We start from the raw sequence: 11,262 nt of genomic DNA on the forward strand, positions 1-11,262 counted from the left end.
GAAGAGGAGGCCAGGGGAAGCAGAAGTTTCCAAAACCAACAGCCAAGGCTGGAGACAGGGCGTGGCTGAGGGGGCTCGCCGCTCTCCTGCAGAGGGTTGCATCTGGTAGCCCACACACTGCCTGACACTCCAGCTGCTGGGGATCAGGACACTCTCTTCTGGCCCTGAAGGTGTCTGCACTCATGTGTTTATACCCACACAGACACTCATGTGTAAATAATTAAAAATCAATCAACAAGTAAACAAAACAAAACGACAGCCAACAAATCACCTGTAAGCTATTGCTTCTTGCTGGTTTGTTTGTTTTGGTTTCCAGACAGGGTTTCTCTGTATAGCCTTGGCTGTCCTGGAACTCACTCAGTATACCAGGCTGGCCTCTAACTCACAGAGATCTACCTGTCTCTGCCTCATGAGTGCTGGGATTAAAGGTGTGCACCGCCACCACCACACAGCTTTTTTGTTTGTTTGCTTGGTTTTTGTTGTTGTTGTTGGGTTCTGTTTTTGTTTTCCAGACAGGATCTCTCTGTGTACACCTGGCTGTCCTGGAACTCACTCTGTAGATCAGGCTGGCCTTGACTCTTAGAGATCCATCCACTTGCCCCCTGCCTCCCAAATGCTGGGATTAAAGGTGTGTGCCGCCACCACCCAGCGAGCTACTACTTCTTGAGGCTCTCCTTCCAGGATGTCTCCATCACCAGTTAACTAAATGGGAAAAGACATCCTGGGGTTGGCTACCCTGCCCTGAGATGCAGGGATCAGATGATGTCTGGAGAGATGGCCTAGGTTTTTTCTTTTCTCTCCGACTTTTGAAATAAAAGAAAACACATTACTAGCAGGGGAAGGAGAGATCAGCGCGGGCAATGTCTGATCATAACTGGGCTTCTGTGGTGATGTACAATTGTAATCCCGGTGCTTGGGAGGCAGAGACAGGCAAATTCCTGGGGTCACTGGCCAGCCAGCCCAGCCTACCGGGATAACCTGACATGAAAGGTCAGAAGAGAGGAAGCCATGGTGAGCCGACTGGTGGGATCTAAGTGGGACCCCTGCTTCAAGAGTCATGCCAATGTCAAGTCCCTGACTTGGAGAGTTAAATGCCACCCAGGTGGAGCCCTGCGCTTTTGGAGAGACCAAACACACTGGAGTGTTCTGTACTGATCAGCTATCACATCTGCAACTCGCTCTCCCGATGTTCGGAGAAGAGCAGGCAGTTCAGCACCGACAGCTGGGGAAGTAGGGGCACCTACCTGGGGGCAGCTTGACAGGGGTCTCCAAGACATGTAGTTGGGTCTGTTTGGTGGCATGCTCTGTTTCTGCAAGATCCCGTGCACGGGCCTGGATGATATGTTTCTCCAACATGGTAACTTCATCCAGACGCTGTTTATAGATGGCTCGAACCTGGCGAGTGGGCATTCGAATGCACAGAGATCTGATGAGAGCCCATATCGTGGTGCTACCCTATGCCCTTCCGCACCAGGGCTTTCAGCCGAGCACAGGAGAGCTCCAGAACTAGGGAAACCCTCTGGTCCAGCCTACCGGATGTCAAATTCGAGGTGAACACAAGGAAAGGACAGTTTCCTAGTGTGGTCAGTCAGAGTCAAGCTTAGCACTGCCTCCTGGGGTTCACAATAGAGAGCCGCTGCCCATACGGTGAAACGCAGACCCATTTTGGTACACCAACGTGAGGCCACCCAAGTCTCGATTCAGGAAAGGCCCTGCTCTCTGCCCCATCACGCACAGCCGGTGGATAGCCTCCAGCTGCCAGCCTCTTGGAAAGGACTCACCTGAGACGGCATCTTTCTTGTAGCATCCACATCTAGTGTACATAAAACCGTGGCTATTCTGACCCCAAGAGAAACATGGTCATGTGGTATGGTACCCAGGGAAAGTTGCTGTGTTCTTTGACGGGGTGTAGGGGGCAATAGGGGATGGTGGAGGCTGCAGAGATGGCTCTGCTGTTAGCAGCTGACCTTTCAGAGGACCTGAGTTCAGTTCCCAGCGCCCGCAACAGTCAGCTCAGAACTGCCTGTCACTCCAGCTCAAGGGAATCTGTCACCCTCTTCTGCCCCAACTCCGCATGTTCACACACACATAGACACACATACATACATGTACATAAAAGTAAAAGAAACATTTTAAATGCTGTGTGTTTATATGTGTGCATGTACACATATGCAGAGGCCAGAGGGAGATATTAGTTAGGTGTTCTGTTAATTGCCCTTCACTGTACTCTATGGAGACAGGGTCTCCACTGAACTTGGATGCAGACTTGAGGGACATTCCCAGTGACCCCCCTACCTTCACCCTAGACAGTGTTGGGGTTACAGGCAGGCACTCAGCCATGCCTAGTGTTTTATGTGGGTGCTGGGACCTGAACTGTGCCACAAGTTCTCACCCACTGAACCTTCTCTCCAGACCCTTCCTACTGACTTTTCCAAGTTACTGGGCCCCTGTCTCAGTCTACATTCTGCAACTTAATCTTTTTTTTTTTTAAACTCTAGCAAACCCCAAATTCTGCCACAGCATCTGCATCGAGAGAGTTCAATTTGGTTACCCCAACATATGCTTCAACTTCAAGACTAGTTAGATTGACAAGCTAACCCTCCAGGCTTCTTACCCATGTTCTTGTGAGTGGATGGAAAGTATCCACAGGGGTGGGGAGTACTAAGACAGTAGCATATAGGGAGAGCGATCCTCACTGCTTTTCTAGAGTTCAAAGGTGTTTATTTAGTCCTTCTGATTTGTTTCCCATTTGCGTATCTATTGGTGGGCACACAGAAGCTTCTGTGAGCTTGTGTGTGGATGCCAGAGGACACTTTATGGAAGCCAGTTCTTCTCTTCTGCCATGCGGATCCTGGGGAAGGAAACTCGGGTCCTCGGCTTGGCAGCAAATGCCTTGATCCACCTCCCCGGCTCGAGCCATTCTTTGAAGGTGGAAGAATGGGTATACAATGGAGGAGGTGGTGGCTACATCTTCTTGGGAAAGCAGTAGCCAGGGCAGCCTTGAACCTGAAGTACTGTGCTTAAGTCAGGTGTCCCATTACTTGGCTGTTCCAGAAAGCCCAGATGCGAATTCTCGGGTGTAAGAGCTAAGATCCCACCCAAAGCCGCCAGTTAATCAGTCTGAACCGACTCGCCTAATCCTCAAAAGAATTCAGGGTAGATTTTGTCATTATTAACTTTTGTTTTGTTGTTATGTTTTTCTGTTTGCTTTTGTTTTGGTCTTATTATGCAGCCCTGGATATGGACTGGAATTCACTATGTAGACCAGGCTGGCCTTAAATTCACCGAGGTCCACCTGCTTTTGCCTCCCAAGAGCTGGGATTAAAAGTGTGTTCTACCCATCCCAGCATTACCCTCCCCTCCTCTTACAGAGGGAAACCACTGAGGCGTGTGGAAGTAAAAAACAAACAAACAAAAACCGCCCGAAGTCACACAAGTCTATGCAGTGGGGGCAGGGTTCAAGCGAGGTGTGTGTTTTAAGCAGATGCTTCATCGCCACACGGTTTCTACAGAGACCAACAGCCAGTGAGACTGTGTGGAGCGCCCAGATCAAGATAGCCCAATGCTTTCAAACAACCAGATCAGGGCTCGTCTCTGTAGTAACTGCGGAGCTCCATAACTGATCAAAGGATGGGGAATCGGGACTGCTGAACCGCGAGCCAACATCGGGAGCTCTCTAGTTCTCTCTCTCTCTCTCTCTCTCTCTCTCTCTCTCTCTCTCTCTCTCTCTCTCCCCAAGGCTCAGAGACAACCACAGAAGACTGGGTAGAAACAAACAAACAAAACAACACAGGAAGGATGGAATGAGAGGGAACGAGTTGGCTATTTCACTCCTGACCTCACTCTGCCGTAATCACCTGCCCAAGATAGTCCGTCAGTATCTTGCCACTGGGGGGGGGGGTTAACATTCAGGGGAGGGTGTCACAGCTTAGCAGCAAGCACTTTTAGCTGCTGAACCATCTTACTAGCTTCTATATTTTCTTTTTAAAGTTTTGTTTGTTTGTTTTTGTTTGCATTGCTGGGGGTTGAGGGCCTCGCCTTAGCCAGGCAACCGCTCTACCTCTGAGCTGTAAGCCACTGGTGATGGACTCGGGGCTACTGAATCCTCACTGCCTAGAACTGAGCAAGGCACACAGTAGGTAGTTAATAAATGTGTTCGGCAAGGAATGAATGAAGCTAGGAGCATGTCATGTAAAAGGGAAGAGAAGGAGACAGAAAAGAGCAGAAAAGAAAAAGGACCAAGAGACTTAGGTAGGAGAGAGTTGGGAAGGGAAGCCTCAGCAGTGAGCCAGCAAAGGCAGGCTCAACTAGCAGGACCCAGGTCAGCTGGGTACAGAGGAGGAAACCACACCGCTGACCCACAGATCCAAAATGTAGGCAAGAACACCTCAGCCATGATTGTGGTTAGTGATAGAGCCACCCCAAGGGAGGAGGGTGACTGGGTTTTCATCACTGCCATGGAAAAAGCTGCCAAGCTGTCTGCTACAGTCGTTTCATTTATATTTGCAACATATGACGTGCATGTGTGCAGAGAAAGGCGCTGGAGAAGTGATTTACATGTGTACGTGTGAAGTCTGGATAGTATCCTTCACTTGGGCGGCACGGCTGCATCCTGAGAGCATCCAGAGAGAGTCAGCACCCGCTATATACCTGCTGCAGCTGGTCCACGAACTCCTCGTGGCGCGCATCCTCACTGCCTCGGGCCTTGATCAAGCTGTCACTCACGTCCTCTCCGATCACCTGGGCGGTGTACAAGTTTCGGAAGACGCGGGCAAGCAGATGTGAGATGTCCTGCGTGCGCAGCGAGGCGGGGCGCAGACGCAGCATCTGCGGCTCCGGGAGCGGCGGGAGCGCTTGGAATCCAGAGCGGAGTGACCGTGTGGGGAAGCTGTACTGGAAACCATCGGTGAAGGAGAGCGAGGACGGCAAGGAGGACCTCCTGGTGGGCAAGTTGGGGGTGCTAGAGTCGGCCCTGTGCGGAGTGGATGTGCACACTGTCTCTGGGAACACATCGACCCGAGAAACTGCAGATTGCGGCTCTTCTGAGCTCCCTGGCTCCATGGCAACAGAGACGCTGCAGACTCGCGTCCCACTTCTGCTTCCGGCTCCGCCCCTTCCGTCTAGTTTTTCTAGTAAAACGTCATTCGTGTCGTCATCGCTTGCCTTTCTAACGTGTTCTAGGTATTCTAGGCTGGCCTCAAACGCAATATCCTCCCGCCTTCTCCTCAGCTTCCCGAGACGCGTTTGTGCCGCTGTGCCAGCTAGCACGCTTTTTTTTTCTTGGTAAAGTTATTCATTCTCTCTCTCTCTCTCTCTCTCTCTCTCTCTCTCTCTCTCTCTCTCTCTCTCTCTCTCTCTCTCTCTCTCTCTCGCTCTCTCTCGCTCTCTGTCTCTCTCTCCCTTCCTGTCTCGCTCACTCTCTCTCTCTCTCTCTCTCTCTCTCTCTCTCTCTCTCTCTCTCTCTCTCTCTCTCTCGTTCAGTTGCTTATTATGAAGTTTAAAGGACGAAGGGATTCGTCTGGTCTGACTACAAAGCCTTCTTCCTTACTAAGTGCCTCCGTCTGTTCTTTTATTTGCTCAGAAGTTCTTCACACATATTGGTTCTTAAAAAACGATTGTTTTTGCTTGTGTTTAGAATCAGGCCCTCTTGGAAGTTACTATAGAGACCTGCTTTGCGGCTTTCCAAGAATCCTCCAGTTCTTCACTGCCAGGCTAGGGCTGCTGAGGCATCAGCCCAAAGGACCAAGCAGCTACCAGGCACAGACGGCCAGTGTGTATGAGCCAGTCTAGTAACCTCCTTGGTAATTCGTGCTCATTCTGCTGATGCTGGAACCGCAGCCATTACACGGTGTGACATCTAGCTGGGTGTGATGGCCCACGCCTTTAATCCCAGCAATCCCAGCGCTCGGGGCAGAGGTGGGCAGATCTCTGCGTTTGAAGCCAACCTGATCTACATAGCAAGTTCCATGCCAGGCAAGACTGCGTAGTGAGACCCTCTCTCAAAAAATTTTTTTAAAAAAAGATTATCATGTATTTTATGTGTATGGGTGTTTTGCCTGCATGTATGTATGGACCCTATGCTGGCGGTGCTCTGCCTCCAGATACCCTTGCCTAACACAGGTGCCGAAGCAATCACTTTCTATTCAGGTACAAATGCGCTTGCTTTACAACCCCAAACCCACTTCCTGAGTTGAGTCCCAGGATGTTCGCCCACAGAGCTGAGACATTTCCGCCACCCTTGGGTGACTCCCCATCTGTTCTTTAAGGGACCTTTCAATCCAGACAGTAGGTCAAGCAGAGTGTGTGTGTCAAGGAGTGTGTTTGAAAGGCCCAGGCTCTGGTCTTTTCCTTCTACACTGCTTCCTGCAGGTAAAAAGCTCATCCAGGCAGACGAAATGCCCATGCCTGCCCTCCAGGCACCTGGAACCCTGGAAGTATTTGCCCAGATATCCCAAGCCCGTTTCCAGGACCACGGAAGGTCCCTTGAGCTCCCTGCTCTAGTGCTGACTGGTATGTGTGGTAAGGGCAGCTTGCACGTGGGAGGAACATGGGCAAACAGGCCATCTGTCCAATTTTCAGGTCCCCAGGGTGCAGGTTAGTGCTTTGCATGGGAGAGTTGCAGAATGGTAGCAGGGTGTGCATGGCCGCGTGTGCAGCCCTGCCGTAAAGGGAGGGTTTCTCCAGAACGGCGGCCCTGTCCTTAGCAGCTGCTCTGCTGTGGAGGCTCCCGGTGCCCTCCCTTGATTTACAGGAAGGCAGGACACTTGATTTTTGCCATTATTTAGTTTCTCCACTCTCCATCCAGATATCCTCAGAGAAGGTCACAGAAATACTCCCTATCTCTTTGCTTTGCACGCCCAGTCTTACTGCAGTCTGCTCAGCTGACCTGTCCGAGACAGTGTCTCTCACCATGTCCAGACCCTCTGTTGGCAAAGGCCACTGAAGTCCTAACATGGTTCTGCCACCGGCTCCCTGTCTGCCACTCTGGCTCCCCTGGCTTTCTTTTTCCCCTCTTCACCCCTCTTCAGCCTCTTGTCTCTATTCTAGGGTTTCAGTGCCTGGCTGGACTGCACCCATTCCTGACCCTGCCTTACAGAGCAGTCAGTAACTGTTCAGTTTCTGAATGAGTCCCGTCACCACCCCAAGGGCACAAAGGGAATTCCCGGTGAGCTCGTCTGTCCGTCTCAGTGGTCTCTTCTGTAGCCTGCAGCTTGTTTGTCTGGTTTCGCACACCTTCTTTTATTATTTCTCAAATATTCTCTATTATCATGATTCACAAAAACAAAACCTCAAACTGTATAAAGAAAAGAAAATGCTGGGCCTGGTGGCGTGGGCCTGACATCCCAGCTACTAAGGAAACTGAAGCAGGAGGATCGCAAATTCAGTGTCTGCTTAGGCTTCAGGGAGAGCTCAGGGTCAGCCCGGGCAACCTAGCAAGATGCTGTCTCAAAATAACAGTGAACGAAGCCGGGGATGCAGCTCAGTGGGAGAGGGCTTGCCTGATGTTCACGGCACCCTAGGTTCGATCCCCAGGACCGAGGATAAATTAATAATTTAGTGAAAGAATCGTCAGTCCCTTTTCCCTACACGATTAGGATATTACCATATTGCTATAGCTATTTTTTTCCTGCTTATACAAACACTGCTATCTATCTGTAAAGTGACTTTTTGTTATTTAAAAAACAAAATACTATGCTATGTGTTGATGCCCTTGCATTTACTCTACAGCAGTTACAGGGCCTGTTTGGTTGGTTTTGGTTTTGGCTTCACTGTAAACACTGTCATCCTGAGGAACCTTGCCCATGTTTGTACATACTTTGTCCACTGTCTGATAGTTATGTGTGATAACATGCTAGAATTCCTCCGCCAAAGCGTGTCCATTCTAGCACGTGGCTCGTCACAGTAGACACCCACCAGCACTATGTGAGTGCTTCTGTGTATTTTTTTGCTTACCATGTTTGTGTGTGTGCAGGTGTATGCGTGTATGTCGAGGCCAGAGGTCAGGTTCAGCTTTTGTTCCTCAGGAGTCATTTATCATGTTTTCTTGTTGTTTATGTGTGTGCTTGTTGGAGATCGTGTTGTAGCTAGAGGTTTCTCTCCCACCCACCAGTTCCCAAATAACCACTCTGAGGCTTAGTATTAGTTGCAAACTGTTTGGCCTATTAGCTCAGGATTATTATAACTAACTCTTACAAGTTAAATTAATCCATTTCTATTAGTTTATATTTTACCACGAAGCTCGTGGCTTGTTACCTCACATCTTGCTTCTCTGGCAGCTTCTGGCATCCCCTAGACTCCACCTTCTTTTTCCCTTTATCTTTGCTTGGATTTCCCACCTGACTCTATTCTGCCTAGCTATTGGTCAAATCAGCTTCTTTATTAACCAATGGTAATAAAACATATTCACAGAAGGGCATCCCACATCATCGTGTCTTACTATGCAGCCCTGGCAGACCTGGAACTCATCATGTAGACCATATTGGCCTCAATCTCATGAGTTGCCCTGTCCCTGCCTCTTGAGTGCTGGGTTTAAGGTGTGCACCGCCATCCTGAGAAGACAGTGTTTCTTGAGACAGGGTCTCTCATTGGCCTGAACTCTCCAAGCAGGCTAGGCTGCCTTGCAGTGAGCCCCATCTCTGCCTCCTCAGCACTGGATTGCAATCATGTGCTACCACATGTGGCCTTTTTACACGGGTTCTGGGGTCTTAACTTGTGTCCTCGTGTTTGCACAAATAATGGCTGAGCTGTCTCGTATCTTGATTTTCATCATGAGCCCCACAGCTCCCCGCTGAACTGCCTTGTACTGGGCATCCTATCTTGGAAGTCTGAAAGCCTCCAAGGTATCCAAACCAAATGCTAAAGGCAGCTCTGTCTTCCAGATCCCTATCCAAAGCCCTGCACTCATCCTTGAGTCCTCAGTTTCCCTTACAGCTCCTTCCCTCAATCCTGTTGGCTCTACTTAAACCAGTTATTTTTATTTATGTGTCGTGTGTGAATGTCTGCATGAGCTGTGTTTATGCAGATGCCTGCAGAGGCCAGAAGAGGACTTTGGATTATCCTACAGTCATAGGCCATTGTGAGCTACCTGAGGTGGGTTCTGGGAACTGAACCCAGGTCCTCCAAAGGAGGACCACATGCTCTCAACCTTTCAGCCAGCAAGCCGTCTCTCCAGCACATTCAGTCATGTCTCCAAGCCTTCTCTCTGCGTTTGGAAACTTGCTGGACTTCTGTCCCCTTTCCCCTGCAGAGAGCCCTGCTACGGTCAGGCTGAGCGAGGCACCTTTCACCTCCGCGTTCATGACTGATGGCAGGAATCTCTTTCAGAAATATTTATTGGCAAAGCCAAGTAGAACAGTTTTCAGACAGGGGTTCCAGTGCCTTCTTCAGATTGGACATTCTTCTCTTCAGCTCAGGTGGACTGTGTCTTCCTGCCATGTGACATTTCTCTGGGGAGACCCTATCAACCTTCTAGTCACCTCAGATAGGGCACCAATGGCAGGCTAAAGAAATGATTCCAGGGACTGGAGAGATGGCTCGGCCGTTGAAAGCACTGGACCCTGGTTCACTTCCCAGCACCCACATGGCAGCTCACAACTGTTCATAACTCCAAGATGTGACACCCTCACACAGACATACGTGCAGGAAAAACACAGATGCACATTTAAAAAAAACTTACCAAAAAAAAAAAAAAGGAAAAGGAAAAAGGGAAAGAAAGAAATGACTCCACTCAGGACTAGTGTGGTAAACTGGTGAGCTTACTGGGGTAACACACAGATGCACGGGTGAGTCAAAGGCGATGGGGTCACTGTAAAGCCCACCCTAGCTTGGATGAGGATGTGTGAAGAGTCACCCTTAAAAACCCCTGAAGAACATGCAGGCAGCTCCACCGGAGCCTCATCTCCATCCACAGGTCTGTTTCCTGATTAGGGAAGCCTCAAAAAGGCCTTGCAGATTGTAACTTCATGAGCCTTGCAAGTTTCCTTAGCTTCTTGAGTCCTCAGGCCCTCCCTCTCCTTCCAATAGGGAATTTTTCGGTTTATAGGAGATAGCTACAGAACACTCACCCCAATACCTATGAAGCGTTCCACCTCCTTGTGACTGGCGTGGGGGGATGTGAGCAGTGAGTGTCCACATTACACTCTGCTCAGTTCCCATTTCCTGTGAATGCTAATACAATCACAGAAAAGAAACCCTCAATGGCAGAGCATGGCGCACCCCTTTTATCCCAGCTCATGGAAGCAGAGGCAGGTGGATTTCTGTGAGTTTGAGGTCAGCATGGGCTGCAGAGGCCAGTCAGGGTTATACAGAGAAACCCTGTCTCAGAAAAAATGAAACCCCAAGAACCCTGTACTGCCCTGTGGTTACTGGGAGGATGGCAACCTTATGGCCCACACTGGCGTCTAGATCCCTGCATCCCTGACTGATGTCAGCCCAGTATGGTCTGAAGACTCTTCCTTGCCATCACTACCTCCTTGGAAAGGTGACCTTCCTGTTTCTTATTGATGCGGTTGGACCTGGTTGGGGACCTTCTGCATGGAACCCAGGTGAAGCTCCTGCTTTCACAGACAGCAGGAGAGCGCTCTTAGACCAAGAGCCTCTGTGACCAGCAGCGCACGTTAGAGAGGGCCATGTGGAGAATGACCGTGGCTCATATAGAGAATCCTAGCTCAGGTGCTTTGGCAGGCAAGCATTGGTGCCACCGGCTCGACTTCTGTTGCTTCTGTTTATCCCGGAACCCATGGTCGCCCCCAGCTGTAGAGAGGCAAAGAGACTTGCTCAGATCCTCACATCAGGGAACCTCAGAGCCCAGATTTGAAGAACCTGATGCTCGGGGACTTGGGTTATGAACTTGGGAGGGAACTGAATAAACCTCATTGGCCTCACCCACTCAGGCTAGTCTTGGTTTGAGTTTCATGGGGAAAAATGGAGCTGAGCAAGGCCAGCCCTGGAGCCTGACCATCCTGAAATTTAGCATTCTTATGCTGATAAAGTGCACATGTGTGCATGCCCCACCTTCCGAGTGAGGCGTGGTGTGGGGGCTCACAGACTCCTGGCAGTGCTGGCTCCAATCCTGGTCCTCTTTCCCCTGCATACCCTGCAGGGGTGCACAGTCACCTCAGAAGCCCCTCCCCCACACCCACCTTTGCACAGACTCTTGACACTGGGACAGCCAGGGTTCAGGGGTAGGATGAAGCCTGGAACTCTGCCCAGACAGAACAGGTTTCAGAAGCTCTATGCTCCAGAGAAAGTCTGCCACTGCGC

The 11,262-nt window shown here is 50.2% G+C and overlaps 1 protein-coding gene across 4 annotated transcripts in view; it reads right to left on the reverse strand.

Moving 5' to 3' along the window:
• Dlec1 (DLEC1 cilia and flagella associated protein) overlaps positions 1 to 5,081 on the reverse strand; it is a 40,188-nt gene extending 35,107 nt beyond the window's left edge. For 3 of the 4 annotated variants that reach the window (XR_007591545.1, XM_050141633.1, XM_050141632.1), the window contains exons 1-2: positions 4,651 to 5,081; positions 1,245 to 1,395 (exon numbers count right to left, since the gene is read on the reverse strand). Coding sequence is in view for 2 of the 4 variants with exons in the window: in XM_050141633.1 (XP_049997590.1) it covers positions 1,245 to 1,395; positions 4,651 to 5,061 (562 nt within the window). In the remaining 2 variants the exon portion in view is untranslated. Of the gene's footprint in view, positions 1 to 1,244; positions 1,396 to 4,650 lie in introns of those variants that run through there. The other variant, XM_050141635.1, reaches the window with a different exon arrangement.
• Positions 5,082 to 11,262: the final 6,181 nt, after the last annotated feature.

Source organism: Alexandromys fortis, unplaced genomic scaffold, assembly GCF_014885135.2.
Source record: "Alexandromys fortis isolate MF-2015 unplaced genomic scaffold, M_Fortis_MF-2015_v1.1 scaffold_44, whole genome shotgun sequence".
Taxonomy (NCBI): domain Eukaryota; kingdom Metazoa; phylum Chordata; class Mammalia; order Rodentia; family Cricetidae; genus Alexandromys; species Alexandromys fortis.